This window comes from Telmatherina bonti (assembly GCF_933228915.1).
Source record: "Telmatherina bonti genome assembly, chromosome: 4".
NCBI classification, from domain to species: Eukaryota; Metazoa; Chordata; class Actinopteri; order Atheriniformes; family Telmatherinidae; genus Telmatherina; species Telmatherina bonti.
The window spans coordinates 9,723,085-9,741,249 of record NC_136622.1 but is presented as its reverse complement, the minus strand read 5'-3'; the positions used below and the strand labels follow the sequence as shown (position 1 = coordinate 9,741,249).

The 18,165-nt window shown below is 43.7% G+C and overlaps 1 protein-coding gene across 1 annotated transcript; it reads right to left on the bottom strand.

Annotated features, from left to right (window-relative positions):
- Positions 1–6,494: 6,494 nt before the first annotated feature.
- On the bottom strand, positions 6,495–16,977 carry sarnp (SAP domain containing ribonucleoprotein). The gene is made up of 11 exons (XM_079238895.1): positions 16,930–16,977; positions 14,981–15,080; positions 13,765–13,808; positions 13,591–13,661; positions 12,539–12,590; positions 12,092–12,165; positions 10,410–10,447; positions 9,287–9,312; positions 9,136–9,204; positions 7,301–7,387; positions 6,495–7,213 (listed from the first exon to the last, which is right to left on the bottom strand). Exons 1-11 carry the CDS (start codon positions 16,960–16,962, stop codon positions 7,172–7,174), a joined length of 636 nt encoding a protein of 211 aa, XP_079095021.1. The 5' UTR covers positions 16,963–16,977; the 3' UTR covers positions 6,495–7,171.
- Positions 16,978–18,165: the final 1,188 nt, after the last annotated feature.

Here is an 18,165-nt window from a genome sequence, read left to right as displayed (position 1 = left end):
TAGTCAGGAATATTGTTTAGAAGATATAGGTGCATGCACTGAAGCTTCCTTCAGACGGAGAGTCTTCTTTGACCCCTCTGCTTCTGTATTGCCCTTTGGGTCAAGTTCAATGTACTTATATTCCTCCACCATCTCCACCTCTTCTACCCCAGGATGTAAAATGCTTTTTATTGAAACTTTTTTGCCTGAATTAGGAGATGATTTCCACAACATCTCCCAAATTGGTAGGTTTCTTCTCAGTTTCTTGTTCATCATTGATACATGCCACAACTGCAGAGTAATCACAGTATTTCTGCAGATGACAGGACAAGAGATATGGTGGAAGTACAGTTCCTTGGAGCTCCAGATCTGCTGACCATCCTCTGAGAGACACAACCTTTCAGTCTCACCCTTTTTTTTGTTAGGTGGTCATAAATCCAGGTAGTTGTGAAGGTTTACATCTGGAAATATGGAGCTTCTCACACAACAGAGTAGCTAAATTGTTTTAAATGAACTCGAGAAATCAAAGAAGTTGGTCCTCAAAGCGCAGTCTGATTGGTCCAAATGAACCAGGTAGATGATGGTGTCTTCAACCCTAAAACATGACAATAAGCAAGCTGCAATTGGTCCTCAAAGGTGTTAAGTTGCTCCTTGACGTGAGTCCATTACAGTCTTTGCAGGACTTTGGTGATGTGAGATGTTAAGGCAACTGATCTGTGGTCATTTGGTTCAGATGGATGGGATTTTTAGGTAGTGAAACAAGACAGGATGTTTTCCACAGCAGGAACTCTTTTCGGACTCAGGCTGATGTTGAAAAAGTGCTGATTGTTTTAGGCTGTTCTAGGCCCCTCCGCGAGCCGTCACCTTATCGTGGTGGAGGGGTTTGTGCGTCCTGAAGATCCTAGCAGCTATGTTGTCGGGGGCTTTATGCCCCTGGTAGGGTCACCCATGGCAAACAGGTGTCTAGGGGAGGGACCAGACCAAGCATGGCTCACCGACCTCTATGATGACGACCAACCTGGGCATGAATGTTCCCTTGCCCGGACGCGGGTTACCGGGACCCCCCTCTGGAGCCAGGCCTGGAGGTGGGGTACGAGAGCGAGCGTCTGGTGGCCGGGCCTTCGCCCATGGGGCCCGGTCGGGCTCAGCCCGAAAGGGTTACATAGGCCCCACCTCCCGTGGGCTCACCATCTGCGGGAGGAGCCGTAGGGGTCGGGTGCAATGTGAGCTGGGCGGCAGCAAGGGGCGGGGACCCTGGCGGTCCGATCCCCGGCTGCAGACGCTGGCTCTAGGGACGTGGAACGTCACCTCTCTGGTGGGGAAGAAGCCTGAGCTTGTGCGCGAGGTTGAGCGGTTCCGACTAGATATAGTTGGACTCACCTCGATGCATGGCTTGGGCTCTGGAACCAGTACCCTCGAAAAGGGCTGGACTTTCTTCCACTCTGGAGTTGCTCATGGTGAGAGGCGCCGAGCAGGTGTGGGCATTCTCATCAGCCCCCAGCTTGGTGCCTGCACGTTGGGGTTTACCCCGGTGGATGAAAGGGTAGTTTCCCCCCGCCTCCGGGTGGGGGGACGGGTCCTGACTGTTGTCTGTGCTTATGCGCCGAACAGCAGTTCAGAGTACCCACCCTTTCTGGAGTCCTTGGAGGGAGTGCTGGAGGGTGCTCCTTCAGGGGACTCCATTGTTCTGCTGGGGGACTTCAATGCTCACGTGGGCAATGACAGTGAGACCTGGAGGGGAGTGATTGGGAGGCATGGTCCGTCCGTCCCCCCCCCCCCCCCCCCCCCCCCCCCCCCGAACCCAAATGGTGTTTTGTTATTGGACTTCTGTGCTCGTCATGGATTGTCCATAACGAACACCATGTTCCAACATAAGAGTGTCCATATGTACACCTGGCATCAGGATTCCCTGGGCCGCAGTTCGATGATCGATTTTGTAGTCGTATCATCGTACCTGCGGCCACATGCCTTGGACACTCGGGTGAAGAGGGGGGCGGAGCTGTCAACTGATCACCACCTGGTGGTGAGTTGGCTCAGATGGTGGGGGAGGAAGCCGGTCAGAGCTGGCAGGCCCAAACGTGTTGTGAGGGTCTGCTGGGAACGTCCGGCTGAGTCCCCTGTCAGAGCGAGCTTCAACTCCCACCTTCAGCAGAGCTTCGAACATGTCCCGAGTGAGGCGGGGGACATTGAGTCCGAATGGGCTGTGTTCCGTGCCTCTATTGCAGAGGCGGCCAGCCGGAGCTGTGGCTGTAAGGTCGTTGGTGCCTGTCGTGGCGGTAATCCCAGGACTCGTTGGTGGACATCAGCAGTGAGGGATGCCGTCAAGCTGAAGAAGGAGTCCTATCGGGCCTTCTTGGCCTGTGGGACTCTGGAGGCAGCTGATGGGTACCGGTGGGCTAAGCGGCATGCGGCTTCGGCTGTTGCGGAGGCAAAAACTCGGGCATGGGAGGAGTTCGGCGAGGCCATGGAGAAAGACTTCCGGACAGCTTCGAGGAGATTCTGGTCCACCATCCGGCGACTCAGGAGGGGGAAGCAGTGCTCCATCAATACTGTGTACAGTGGAGGTGGGGAGCTGCTGACCTCAACTCGGGACGTAGTGGGTCGGTAGAAGGAATACTTCGAAGACCTCCTCAATCCTGCCAGCACGTCTTCCGATGAGGAAGCGGAGCTGGTGGACTCAGGGGTGGACTCTCCTATCTCTGGGGCTGAAGTCGCTGAGGTGGTCAAAAAGCTCCTTGGCGGCAAGGCCCCGGGGGTGGATGAGATCCGCCCGGAGTTCCTTAAGGCTCTGGATGCTGTGGGGCTGTCCTGGCTGACACGCCTCTGCAGCATCGCGTGGACATCGGGGGCAGTACCGCTGGATTGGCAGACTGGGGTGGTGGTCCCCCTTTTTAAGAAGGGGGACCGGAGGGTGTGTTTCACTTTCAGGGGAATCACACTCCTCAGCCTCCCTGGTAAGGTCTATTCAGGGGTCCTGGAGAGGAGGGTCCGCCGGATAGTCGAATCCCAGATTGAGGAGGAGCAGTGTGGTTTTCGTCCTAGTCGCGGAACAGTGGACCAGCTCTATACCCTCTTTGGGGTCCTGGAGGGGGCATGGGAGTTTGCCCAACCAGTCTACATGTGCTTTGTGGACCTGGAGAAGGCATTCGACCGTGTCCCCCGGGGGCTCCTGTGGGGGGTACTCCGGGAGTATGGGGTACCGGACCCCCTTGTACGGGCTGTCCGGTCCCTGTACGACAGGTGTCAGAGCTTGGTCCACATTGCCAGTAGTAAGTCGGATTTGTTTCCGGTGAGGGTTGGACTCCGCCAAGGCTGCCCTTTATCACCGATTCTGTTCATAACTTATATGGACAGAATTTCTAGGCGCAGCCGAGGTGTTGAGGGGATCCGACTTGGTGGCCTCAGGATTGGGTCCCTGCTTTTTGCGGATGACATGGTCCTGTTGGCTTCATCTGGTCGTGATCTCCAGCTCTCGCTTGAGCGATTCGCGGCCGAGTGTGAAGCGGCTGGGATGAGAATCAGCACCTCAAAATCTGAGACCATGGTCCTCAGCCGGAATAGGGTGGATTGCCCTCTCCGGGTCGGGAGTGAGGTCCTGCCTCAAGTGGAGGAGTTTAAATATCTCGGGGTCTTGTTCACGAGTGAGGGAAAGATGGAGTGCGAGATCGACAGACGGATCGGTGCGGCATCTGCAGTAATGCGGGCTCTGCGCCGGTCTGTCGTGGTGAAGAAGGAGCTGAGCCAGAAGGCGAAGCTCTCGATTTACCAGTCGATCTACGTTCCTACCCTCACCTATGGTCATGAACTGTGGGTCGTGACCGAAAGAACGAGATCTCGTATACAGGCGGCTGAAATGGGTTTCCTCCGCAGGGTGGCCGGGCTCACCCTTAGAGATAGGGTGAGGAGCTCGGTCATCCGGGAGGGGCTCAGAGTAGAGCCGCTGCTCCTCCGCATCGAGAGGAACCAGTTGAGGTGGCTCGGGCATCTGGTAAGGATGCCTCCTGGACCTCCCTGGTGAGGTGTTCCAGGCACGTCCCTCTGGGAGGAGACACCGGGGAAGACCCAGGACACACTGGAGGGATTACATCTCTCGGCTGGCCTGGGAACGCCTCGGGATCCCCCCGCAGAGTTGGCAAATGTGGCTGGGGAGAGGGAAGTCTGGGCTTCCCTGCTTAGGCTGCTGCCCCCGCAACCCGACCCTGGATAAGCGGCAGAAGATGGATGGATGGATGGATGTTCTAGGCTGAGCAGGTTTTCATTGCCCTGGAGCTGACCACATCTGGACCAGCAGTCTTGTTCTGGTTCAGTCTCTCCAGCTGATTCTCCACATGACAGCAGTAAACAGGTTAGAGGTGGAGGCAGAGGAAGTCCCGGTGTTCTGACGGGAGAGGAAGCTGGTAAAGTGATGGGGAAGAATTTCACTCTTTTCACTTTCTGTGTGTGTGTGTGTGTGTGTGTGTGTGTGTGTGTGTGTGTGTGTGTGTGTGTGTGTGTGTGTGTGAGAGACCCACTGGTGGAAACAGCAAGGAAGAAGAAACAGCTTTATAATTATGCAAGCATCTTCTCCAACATGTGTACTTGATCCATCCCCCTGCATGCCCTTCCACAGTTAACGTTGCTGGTTCTGCTCTGTTCATGGCTGGCTGTGGCTTGCATGGGACGATGCTCCTGAGTGACACAATCCAAGTTTATCCTTCCCACCGATCCCAGCAGAGGCTGCAGGTCCTTTAGCTCCATATAGGAAAGGCTGCGCTTTGCTGTTGGGCGCACAGGTTAGATGCTCTGGTGCCCCTGGATGCTCTGCTGTCTTTTCTTGCCTCGGTTGAAACGTCCCCAGATGTTGCTCAAAGTCTAACCGCTGGACTCTCTGCACAGCTGAGCTGCAGGGTGACAGCGTGATGGCGTGGCAGAGAAGCTGTGGGCTCGCAGAGGGTGGTCTGGGATGGAGGCAGGAGGTGACTGAAGCTACTGAATAACATCATGGCTTCCATCAGTCTGATCCTCCTTTGACTTGAAGCCGCTGATCATCTTCCTTCATGGACACACATCCCTCATGATAGTCTGCTAAAGCTGCTTTTTAACTTCTTACCGGTAATTTCTTGAATTTATTTGTTTTGAGTTGTGTTTGTTTGTGTTGTCTTCAGTAACTTCCTGCCTCTTTTTCATGTTTAGCAGCTTTTTCTGGTATTCAGGGTTTGTTGTTGTGGGGATGCTGTAGATACAGAAGTTTTAATCTGTTGGAGACTCATTCATGACACTGATGTCCTCTCCATGTGGTTCATGGTGGACACTCCCGCCTGTGGCCTCAAAGCGCCCTTTCAGAGCATCTCCAGCTTCATTAAACCAGGTTTTAGTAGTCTGCAATCAGAGGTTTATAAAGTAGAAGTGAAACAAAGTTGAAGTGCTGTCATGTTTTTTGCATCTACCTTGCAGTGGAGTTAAGCTAGTTATATTCAGATGGTTTAATGACTGGAACAGCTGCCAGTCAGGACTGGATTACATATCTGTCTGTAATATACATGTAAATGTAATTTATTTTAATACTGCCATGTAATAAAAATATGATTTTAAATCTAATTCCATAGATAATTCCACTCGTACATTCCTGAATTAAAAAGATGTCCTTATGATGACTTTCTTTGCTTCACTGTAAAGTAAACATGCATTCTGGTGTAACCACATACACTACCAGTCAAAAGTTTGGACTCACTTTCCAAATAAATCCAATGGGAAAGTGTGTCCAAACTTGTGACTGGTAGTGTATACTTAAACTAAAATGTGTGTTTTTGCCAAGTATTGAAGGTGTTTCTGTTAGAGAAATATTCTTGATAAGCAGTGAGTGCGTTGCTAATATTGATCATGTAAACACGACTGCTGGTGCAGCGATCCTCAAGTCCCGGTGTCCTGCCGGTTTTCCTGGTCTCCCTCCTGGAACACAACACTTTCAGACTCAGACAAGCTCTCCATACATCTGTTAGACCCAGGTCTAACCTCTGGGCTGGTAATGAAGGCTAGTCAATGGGCAAAGAGTTTAACCCAAACATCTAAATCAGTTTTCTCAACTACTTTCAATAAAACAGACAGGCCTTGGGGCCTGAGGACTGGAATTGAGAAACACTGCTCTAAATGGAGTCTAATAACTGGAGGTTCTGCTTCCTGCAGCCAAACTGGGAGCCATTTCCAAAAAGAAAGGTCTGAAAACTGGAAGTTCTGCCTCCTATTCCACTGTCAGAATCCTGTCTGCAGCATTTGGATCAGATGGAGACTTTTCAGATCTTCTTTAGGACAGAATAATCAGGAAGCAGGTCTCAGATCAACAGATGTCCGTAGACCTAGCAGTTGTCCAGATAGATGGCGACACAAATCCAGGCAGACTAGACGACATGTTCCACTTCAGTTTCATTGTTTTGCTCATGAATTTATCTTCAACATTAATTAAATCCAGGAATAACAAGACACAGATTTTAAAAACGGAAAACAATTTATTAAATCACAAATTGTTAGAAAATGGACAGCTAGCCAAAAGCAGATCAATCCTCCTCCTCACGAAGAAAAAACAGAAACTCAACAGACTGTCTGAGAAATCAAAAGTTCACTTAAATGCAGTTCATGTAAAACTGAGGAACTCTGATAGAAAATCAGCATATTTTTATTCAGATGATCTATTCATAACACATCAGAGTGATACTTCTTTATGGTTTACTTAGTTTTTATTACGTTTCTATTGAAGTTATGCTTTCAGTCAATGTATTAATAAAGTAAATCCTCAAAAATTCCCAAATTTAGTCTAAAAGTAAACTTTAACTGAGTCACTTTCTGGTCAAAAGAAAAAAAAAAAAAAGGTTTGAGGTCTCAGGCTGATTTTATTCATTCATAAAATAATAATGCCTCAACTGGAAGGTTTCTCCTTATAAAAGGCAATGGGAACAAACTGTCAGATGCTAAAAAAAAAAAGGACTTTGTGGCTTTTTCTCCCCAGTGGAAACTTTTCAGAAACTTTAGTCAAAAAAATTTATTTGAAAAAAACCAAAAAGTGATGACTCGTTGTTTCTGAGTGTCTCCGGCAGGTAAGGTGACCTAATGCTCTGTATTTTAGTGTACTTTTGGATTTCCAGAAGTCATTTGTGACATTTTTCAACCTGCAGATCCAACATCGTACAGCCATAAAAACACTTTACAAAACAAATGTCATTTACAGTTTTCCAAATCTTTCAGCGCGCTTCATCTTCTTCGCCTGGAGAGAAGAAACAGAAAGAAGCATTACAAACTCCCTGTGCTCATTTCCTGACCGACTACTCGTCACACAGAGATGAAATCATACCTCAACATCTTCTCCCCCAGTCGAAGACGCACTTGTTAAGATCCCAAACCTCTCCTTCCTCTTCTTCAGCTTCTCATCCTCCTCCATCTGAAACACAAATCCGACACTTCGGCATCAATCAGTTTAATTGAACCTGACAGCTACTTGTTCACATGACCACAGATCTCCTGGCAGACATCATGTAGCTGCCATCCCAGGCAGGGATAGTCACTCTGGTCCTGTGAGGGCTGCAATCCAGCAGGCCTTCAGTGTATGTCTGCTTCAACACAAAGTTAAATGGATCTCAGATGAGCACTTAAAACTACGTTGGTTCCAGCAGGGATGCATGTGTAGCCCTGACAGAGGGCGATATGAGCTGCAGGGAGGGTTAAATCAAGTTAAATCACAGAACAGTAAAAAAGAAAAAACACAAATAAAGCAAATATCAACAGTTTATATTCCAGACTCTTTGTGCTCCGTCTTGAAAAGATCAACAAGTAGAGAAAAAAACCAAAGCGTTTTCCTGCAGGATGCGATGTGGGAGACGGGGAAGGAGCGAGCTTTCTGTGGACACATCTCAGCTACAACAACTGTTTCTTTTCATACTGTCACCATAAACAAACCATCTGGTGCAGCTTTCAGAGAGCAGAGAGGAGGAAGAAAAGAAGCTGGGGCATAACATCATTATCTAACTTTTCATTTCTACCTGCTGGACCAGGGGGGTCCAGTTCAGGTCCAGTGCAGATCCACAATCCTACAGGTTTTCCATGCATTCCTGCTTCATAACAGCTGACTAATGAGTTACTGTGCAGAACTCTGTTGTATCTAATGTAAGTCAGGTGTGTTGGAGCATGGCTACATGGAAACCCTGCAGGACAGGCGCAGCTGAGGACCAACTTTGGACACCCCTGTGCAAGAGGCCAGCATGTGGAACAGGACGAATCTTCCCATTATCTTGTCTGCAAGTTTAAACAAATGTTAAAAAAATATATGAATATTTTTCAGATGTGAGGAAACCTAAAGTCTGGAGAAAGAGGTATTCTGACCAGCAGCTGTTTGTGTTTCCGGCTGACACACTTCTACATAATACAAGTGAATTTCTTGTCTTTACCGACTGCTGATTTGTTGCAGCTCATCTCTGTATTTTGTTAAATTTATGATCTGTCACAAAAAGCAGCAGCCATGTTAGAGACAACGCCTCTCAACTCACAGCTGTCTGGTTACTGACACAAACTCCGGAGACAGAATGACAGAAACCACATAAACCCCCCCAAAAAATAAAAAATAAATAACAAAAAAAAACAGACAATATAAATACCTTCATTAAAAAAAAGAAAAAGAAAAAAAGTAATACTTCTGTGTTTTACTGTTTAGTATTATTCCCAGGTGACTCTGGGAGGCAGACTGTTTAGTAGACATTTGTAGAAATGTGTCAATAAGCAAAAACACCAGTTTAAACTAAGTTATATAATAAATAAATAAATAAAAATAGGAATGGTATGTAGTTAAAACAGATAAAACCAGAATTTATCCACAATTATGTAAATACAAAATAAATATTGTAATAAGAGTAAGAAATAAAAAGAAAGATTAGAATAAAACATACAATTAAAAAAGAAACTACAAAAAAAACCCAGTAAAATAATAAAATAATAGGAAAGATTAACAATAAAAGAATAATGAAACTTAAAAAATAAGAAAAAATTTAAACAAAATAAATAAATATAAAAATAACAATAAAAAAGAATAAAAAAAACCCCACAAATAAGTGAAAATAAATCAGTGAAATAAAACTGAAAGACTAGAACTGGTTTGTTGCATCGAGGGCTGAGTAATGACCAGAAAAGCTGAGTCACCTTTTGCGAAATGGACGAAACGTTCATGCCAAATCTTTCTGCCCGCTTCTTCAGCTGATCCACATTCACCTGAAAGAGACAAACATCCTGTCATCACCTGAAGCGAACTGGAAGCAGAGCTCTGAACTGGGACAGTTTCTGGGACACTTACAGCAGCTTTACTGTTGACAACGACGCCTGTGGAAAACAGCAGGAGGAAAACAGTCAGGAAAGTCAACAGACTGGCAAATGAGGGCATACGTGAGCAAGTTGGGTCATCATACTCATGTTTGCTGTGAGTTAAGCAGATTATTGTTGAACTTTAAAACAAACAGCCTCTGAAAGCCGCTGCAGTCCCACTGGCAGCACACCTCCTCAACATCTGCTCATTCTTAAGGTCCATTTCTGCTCCTTATGTACGTAAAGGAGGACATTTCAAACGTTTCCATGCATCACAGCCCTCACACTTTCACGTTGCCAAAGGCTGTGTCCAAATGTCCACACCATTCCCTACACGGTGCTCTACACAGTGGTCATGCTATTTTCTTTGTGTGTTCGAATGTCCAGAGAGGAACAAGTGGTGCACTCAGAATTACTAATCATTAATGTACTGCTTCGATTTCTGCTCTCTACAAATTCCCGAAAAAAAGACGCACCAGATTACGCACATAACTGATGCACAACACAAAATGTGTGTACGTCTTGAACGCTGAGCATAAACGGACCTTTAAGAGTTAAAACAACAGAATAGAATAAAATAGAAGGACTTTATTAATCCGAAATTTAGTAATAAGATTAATAGACAAATAGATAGATTAATAATAGATTGATAGAAATCAATAGAAGATGAATCTATCTGAATATGTTTAACATTCACAGCTGAATTAACTAATTATACACACACACTACAGTGTTGTACTAAACTGGTAAAATATATGAAAATGATTAAATGAAACAGATTTTTCATTTTGCGATGAAACAGAGAAATGTCTCAGTTTCAGCATCTGTTATTTTACACGTTGGCGATATATAAACCTGCTGATACGACTAATAAACAGGACCTGAATCTCCTTCAGGCTGGGCGGAAGCTAAGACTAGAGGAAAAGGAAAAGCTGAATAGCTTCAGATCATCATCTAGCAGAACGAAACATTATCTTTGTGTTTTGTTGGCCTTTAAATAAAGATTTCTCAGTTTTACTTCAACCAGACAGGAATCAAACTAAAGACAAAGTCATGCTTTTGAAAGGAATGTTTGAAACTACGCTTTTTATGCAGTGTGCTGAGTGAAAACATACCTGGAGAAGGACTTGCAGCATCACCAGGTAAACCAAACCTACAGGAGAACAAAAATCATGATAAATATCAACATTTGGACGGACACTGAGGATTTTTCAGCTGTATTATACCGTCAAATACTGATTTTTACATTTATTTCAATGACTGTGATAACTTGCAGATTTATGAAAATATAAGGTTCAAAGAATGATCCATCACATCCACTTTATCAGCTTCACCTGTTTATCTGTTGTTAACACAAATATCTAATAAGCCAATCAGGTGGCAGCAACTTTAGTCACGTTGACGTGTTGAAGTCGACTTGCTGAAGTTCCAACTGAGCATCAGAACGAGGAAGAAAGGATCTGAGTTACTTTGAATTGCTGTTGGTGGAGAAGGGTTGGAAATAAGGCAACAATGTCCGACCAAGATATGCAGAATAGCTTCTACAACACGTCCAGCTTTGGTCTCCAGCAGCAAAAGTCCACACCGGGCGCCACTCCTGTCAGCTAACAACAGGAAACTGAGGCTACAATTCACACCGACTCACCAGAAGATGGAGAAACTGGTCTGATTAGTCTCCATTTCAGCTCCACGTTCACATGGTGGGACCAGAATTAGGTGGAAACATCCTAAAAACATGGATCCATGGTTTCTGGTGGTGTAAAAGTACGGGGGTATTCTCTTGCCCCAATTTGGAACTTGGTACCAGCATGACATGGTTTAACACGCACAGCCTGTTGTCTGCCAGTGTCCATCTCTATCTGAGCACAGTGTAGCATATTCTTATGGAAACTTCCAGCAGGACGATGCACCATGTCACAAAGCTCACATCATCTCCACCATGACGATGAGTTCACTGTCCTCTAACGGCCTCCACAGTCACCAGATCTACATCCAGCAGAGCAGCTTTGGGACGTCGTGGAACGGGAGATTCTCATGGTGATGTGGTGGAACGGGAGATTCTCATGGTGATGAGGTGGAACGGGAGATTCTCATGGTGATGAGGTGGAACGGGAGATTCTCATGGTGATGAGGTGGAACGGGAGATTCTCATGGTGATGAGGTGGAACGGGAGATTCTCATGGTGATGAGGTGGAACGGGAGATTCTCATGGTGATGAGGTGGAACGGAAGATTCTCATGGTGATGAGGTGGAACGGGAGATTCTCATGGTGATGAGGTGGAACGGGAGATTCTCATGGTGATGTGGTGAACGGGAGATTCTCATGGTGATGAGGTGGAACGGGAGATTCTCATGGTGATGAGGTGGAACGGGAGATTCTCATGGTGATGAGGTGGAACGGGAGATTCTCATGGTGATGAGGTGGAACGGGAGATTCTCATCATGGATGTACAGAAACTGTGTGATGTTTCATTCAACATGGAGCAAACCTCTGAGGAACGTTTCCAACAGCTTGTTTAATCTACGACACCAAGAATAAAGCAGCTATGAAGGGAAAAAGGTGTCCAATTTGGTACTAGAAGGTGGTCCTGATAAAATTTTATGAAGGGTGTAGATACCGCGTAAGGATGAACACTATTTCACTGCTCTGCTGTAAAAACAAACGGCGCCTTTCCACCAATGCTGCACTAAAAAGGAGCAACATCTGGGCAATGACAGCTGCTTCATGAAGCTCACTACAAACAACACATTAAACCATCAGAATATAATCCAGGTTCTAAAACGAGTTGATCCTTACCTCGCTGCACGTAAGGCCTTTTTGTTCTCAGATGTTGCTGGCATGTTGAAACGCTCGGCTCTCTTCTGAAGTCTCTGCTCAACAGAAAGTACATTAGAAACATCTTCTTTAAACATCTGAAGATAAATAATCCCACATTCCCTGAACCAGGAAGAATCCGACTCCTTTAAGCGGTAACCAGTCGTACAGATGTCAGATGAGTTGAGACTTTTTCTCTCCAACATGAACAGAAATGGCAGAAATAAATATGTGATGGAAGAACTGGATCAAATGAAACATGTTAAACCAGATGGAGGCAGCAGCTCAATATGTCACGGTTACGTTTCATCTCTATAGAGGGAGAAGCGGCCGGCTAACACGGCAGCTAACATCAGGTCTGAAGAGAACTTCATGCTGGTTTGTGTGACTGTGTGAGAAACTTTGTGGATGAAAAGATGGCAGACTTACTTCAGTGGGAGATAACGGAGGAGTTATTTTCACCACCTTCTTCTCCGCAGGTCTGAAGGAACAAAAATTTAAGAAACAAAAGGATTGAAGCATCACTTTTACACCATTTTTATAACAATGCATGTTAATAAATAAGTTTTCAGCACTGCCCAGAAAATGTCTTTCAGTTATTTTTATATTCAGTTTTTCCAGATTCCCCACAAAACTCATCACAGTTCGGATGCCTTCACACCAGGATTGTCCACAAGACTCAGTACGAATGGTGACCTGGATCAGATGAGGCGTGCCAGACTCAGTTTGAGTTCAGGCGGCACTACTGAAACATGTCAGACCCTTTAAATAACGCCTTCCACTCCTTACCAGAGTTTCCCTGCACCAAGACGAGACACACAATGAGGACGGAAACTGGTTCATCTATTGGTTAATCCAGGACAACTTCTGTCTCCATCAGAGTAAAACATGGACCTACATCAGACCCCAGTGGTCTAAGATTTTATATTTCTATCAGAACCTTTACAGAGTTCATCCACATCCAACCACAAGACCCTTCTTCCAACCAGAACTGCTTTTCGTCTCAGACAAATGCATGTCTGGTTCTGTTAACCCCCCCCGTGTCCTGATCCCAGTGGACTGAGATGAGTGTCCGTGGACTGATTCTGCTTCCTTGATCAGAATCAAAGTTTGTTTTGCACATTCACAATTTTCCATATGAAGAAAACTTTCCCAACAAAACAAACTGGGATTTAAATCACTAAGGCTGGTGTGAATGCGCCTTAAATGCACGAATACTACTGATGATACAAGCTCTCACACGAGCAACAAATCCACTTAAGTGTATTTTTTTTCTTGACTTCAGCTGTGGAAAGGAAAATGATCCTGCATGGTTCATGTATCTCCAACAAATTCTACAAAATTCTTCTCAGTTGTCATTTTATTTAAACCATTATCGGATTCTAGACAATTTCTATGGGCAACGACAGCTAAACAAAACTAAATATTATATTTTAATTGTGTGACAAGAGACAAAAATAATGGAAACAGTTTGGACTTACGGCTCACTGTCGGCTGTTTCAGTGTGATTGTCTGCTTTTATGTTGTTGGAACTCTCAACTTTACCAAAGTCCTAAAAATAAAAACAGAACCATTCATGTTTTCTTCAGAAAATAATTAGAGGAGGGTTGAGAAGGAAAGGAAAAGTCATACTGAGCTGAAAACAGTCACATTACCACAGAATCCTCTGCCAGCACCTCATCTACATCCACATCTTCCTCTGCAGATCAGAACGGAGGGGGAAGAAATTTACAGGCGACATAAAGAGAAACAGAAAGACATCTGTGTTTTTGTGTTAGAAAAAAATCTGTCAATGAACAAAAAGATGCTCAGATCTGTGAGAAGGCACAAAAGTTTTACTTGCTGCAAGGAGCTCACGCATGCCAGCAGATCAAGAGCTCCCAGCCGGTGGACAAGGTGAACCAACAATCAACTTAGAATTACACCCTTATATACTTTCTTCCCTCAACCCCCATCTAGGAACATTCTTACTGCAGTTCTTGGTGTAGGAACCCCAGAGTGAAGTTTACGACGACAACCTCCTGCAGGAGTTATAATGTCCGTTGCTGTTGGTCTCGTTCCAGATAAAGGTATGTCTCAGAAAATTAGAATATTATGAAAAAGTTCAATATTTTTTGTTACTCATTTCAGAATGTGAAACCCAAATATTACATAGATTCATTACACACAGAGTGAAGTATTTCAAATATTCAATCCTTGAAATTTTGATGTTTGTGGCTTAAAGATAATGAAAACCCAAAATCAAGTGTCTACGAAAATTAGAATAATATGAAAAACTTCAATGTTGGAAAGTCATGGTGTCACACCCAAATCAACTAATTAACTCAAAACACCTGCAAAGGTATCCTAAACTTATAATTGGTCTCTCAGTCTGGGTCAGATGGCTACACAATCATGAGGAAGACTGCTGACTTGACAGATGTCCAGAAGACAAGAAAAACACAGAAGCATGTTTCACTTTGGTTTCTCAACCATCACATATCTGAGCAGCATTTTAACCAGGGGAGTCTAAAGTCGGTCTTCCAGGGAAAAAATCCTACAAGTTTTAATGTATTGATGCTCAAACACACCTAACTTTAATTAAATGGACCTATCAGCATACAGAGTTCTACAAAACGACTCATTAATTTCAGTGTGTTGGAACTGGGACACTTAGTAAACCTGCAGGAATATGGACCTCAAGAACCGGAGCTGAACACCCTGGTTTAAATGGATATGTTTAAACAGATATGTTCACATCTTTAAACTTAAATGACATCTGTGAAACTACTCGGGCCATAACATACTTTAAACCTGTCCTGATAAATGAGAGGTGTGTCGGTTTTCTGTCAGAAAATGACTCAGCTGTCATATGAAACGTGTAGGCCTCACCATGCTCATCCAGGTAGGCCTGCAGACGTGCGATCAGTTCTCCTTTGTTTCCCTTGGTTTCCAGACCTCGGGCCTCGCACTCCTGCCTCAGTTCAGCAAGCTGCAATATAACAACAAACAAAACCAAGACTTTTAGTGGTTTACTGGTTAACTCACAACGTTAAACATGAAATAAACCTGTAAACCTGAGTAATTGAGTGTAGCATGTGAAGTTGAGGTCCACTACTAGGCAATATTGTCATCACTAAACTGATAGGACAGTTCTCCACCTGTGGGAGACACGGTGACACGCTGTATAGGCAGGTCAGTGCAATAGTCCAGTCTAGTTTTTATCACTTAGGGCTTATTAGTAGAGTGAAGCCTTAAATTCCTCATGATGTCCTGGAAAGGGTTATTCATGCTCTTATTTTCTCCAGACTACTGAACTTCACTTTATACTGAGATTAATCAGTCTCTCCTCCACCGCCTACAGCTGGTCCAGAACTCAGCTGCCCGCCTGTAAACGGGTAAAAGATGGTGTGAGCAAATTGCCCCCGTGCTGCGATCTCCTCACTGGCTGCCTGTCTCTTTTACAATAGTTTAAGTTTTTCTTTTGGCTTTTAAATGTTTAAATGGTCTGGCATCTCTGTACCTTTCTGAGCTACTGCAACATCATTGTCCCGTTAGAGCTCTTAGATCAGAAGACCAGATGCTTCTGGGGATTGACTCGACATTTGTGGAGACACAACCCTTTCTGCAGGAGCCCCCAAACTCTGGAACAGTCTCCCTTTTTCGGTGAGGTCTGCTGGGACTTTAAGGGTTTTTAAATCTCTTTTGAAAACTCATTTTTTTATGTTAGCTTTTAACTCTGGAAAGCAGGACCACTAGGTCTTTTCTGTCTTATTTTGTCTTTTTTTTTTTTTAAAAAAAAACAACTATTTTGTTGTCTTGATATCAGTGCTTTTAATGTTGATTTATATTATTTTCCCTGGACAGCACTTTGGTCACTAGGGGTGTGAAAATCTAATAGAAAATTTGGATTTTTTTTTTTGCTTCACAATTTTAAAACAATTTTTTTTGTTAGAAAATCGATTTTTTTTTTCCAAATAAAAATAAATAAAAATAATCCACTATAAAATTTCTGCCATTTTCATTGATCTTTTTACTCGTCTTCTTGGGCTTTATAGCAGCAGAATAATGGTCTGGGTACTGCGTTTTTTCCTAGTAAAAAAAAAAAAAAAAGTTTCATACATTTATTTTGTTTTAATCTACAAAAATCATCAATATCAAAGAATTGTGAGAATCGCCATTTAAATCAAATCGGGACAAAAGCGTATCGTAACAACCCTATTGATTACTTTAAGGTATGTTAAAGTGCTCTACAAATAAAGTTTTGATTGATTGATTGTGTAAACAGCAGTTTGGACGTGAAACAAAATGTACATTAAAGCCAGATAGTTACACTACAGTGTCTAGTTTATTGTTATTGGTACCAGTGGCTGAAAGATGTTAGAAATACCGTTTCACAGTGTATCATTGACAATTTTCACCATGTTGCGGTGGGGAAGAGGTGCCCCTGGAACACTGTGGGCCCAGGGCCCTGTGCACTTTTAATCCGGCCCTGCAAGCAGTAGCTAAATAATTAAACCAGGTAACAAATAACGACTTACTTCTACAGTGTTAACATTAGGTGGTTAAAATGAGTCAAAAACATTGTTAGAGTTTGTACTTTCATTAATCTCGCACTTGTCTGACCATCTGTTAGCTTAGCTGCTGCTAAATGAACACATGCCGGTTTTTTTTTTTTTGGTTTTTTTTTTACCGTCAAACCCGGTGGAATTACCTTCTCGCATTGATACCTCCGTCAATAAAACCTGGTTTGTTTTTCTGAATTTAACATCAGTTAAACTCCCTCCTCATTAAAAATGCCCCCAATGATGATGAAAGTAATATTTTATGACACTACCAACCTTTAGTTTCTGCAGCTCCACCACTTCAGCCATCTTTCTTTGTTGATGTATTACTCCCTCCAATCAAACGAGAGCTGCTCTTCTTCTGGCCTCCTGCTCTCTTACTTAGTTTTTTACAGCGCCACCTGCTGTTCGTTTTAACGCCCTGCAGCTCTGCCGACTGAGTACGGTACTGTGTGTTCAGGTAGGTAATAATTGCACAGGACAGTGTTTTTCAACCTTTTTTGAACCAAGGCACACTTTTTTTTCACTGAAAAATCACAAGGCATGTCACAAACCAAAATGTTTTTTTTTTTTTTAAAGTCCATATCATTAATATAAAGTCCATCTCGTCAAAGCATCTTGAATAGAAGTCAGAGAAACACAAGAAGAAGGAATTTTATTATCTTTCACTGGGACCTGTTTGGATGAACCCAGAGCTACTTGTTAGACCATTTCTTGACGTTCCAACCACAAACTTTAGTGTATTTTATTGAGATTTTCTTTTATTGGTCACCAGTCCATCACAATTCCAATACAGAGAGACAAACAACCATTCATATTCACATTCACTCCTAGGGAGGATTTTGAGAAATCAGTTAACAGGAGCTGGCGCACCCAGAGAGAGCCCACACATACATGGGGAGAACATGCACCATTCAAACCTCCCCCCAGACAAGTCTCAAACCAACAACCCACTGTAAGGCCACAGTGCTAACCACCACGCCACCATGCAGCCCTGCAAATGCATTCAGTCCTTCTGACACAATATATCCTACAATCAGAATGATAAATTTCTAGGTTAGTATGTTAATAAGTTAAAAAAAATACGTTTATTCAGTGTGTTGCTGTCATCCATCTTTAGTCTGCTGCCCCAGCACACTGCAGCAGAAGAGTGGCTTCATCCAGCAGATGTTGAACAACCTCAGCTACTTCAGAACAAAGAGACGTCTGATACTTCCTGTAGATATTTCTGCTGAAGTCCAGTCCAAAGTATTTGAAGTAATAACAACAACAACAACAACAACAACAATATAATAATAATAATAATAATAATAATAATAATAATAATAATAATAATAATAATAATAATAAAAACAACAACAACAACAACAACAACAACAACAACAACATAATAATAATAATAATAATAATAATAATAATAATAATAATAATAATAATAATAATAATAATAATAATAATGAACTCTTCAAGCTTTATATTTGAATCCATTATTCATTCATTCCTCATTCATAT

What these genes read in the sequence shown, in the direction of transcription:
- sarnp (XM_079238895.1), bottom strand. Translation starts at nt 16,962, where the DNA reads ATGGCTGAAGTGGTGGAGCTGCAGAAACTAAAG. An exon ending in TGCTGCAAGTCCTTCTCCAG is followed by an intron (nt 9,313 to 10,409) that starts GTATGTTTTCAC and finishes TGTTTTCCACAG; the next exon opens with GCGTCGTTGTCAACAGTAAA. An exon ending in TTGTCAACAGTAAAGCTGCT is followed by an intron (nt 9,205 to 9,286) that starts GTAAGTGTCCCA and finishes TGTCTCTTTCAG; the next exon opens with GTGAATGTGGATCAGCTGAA.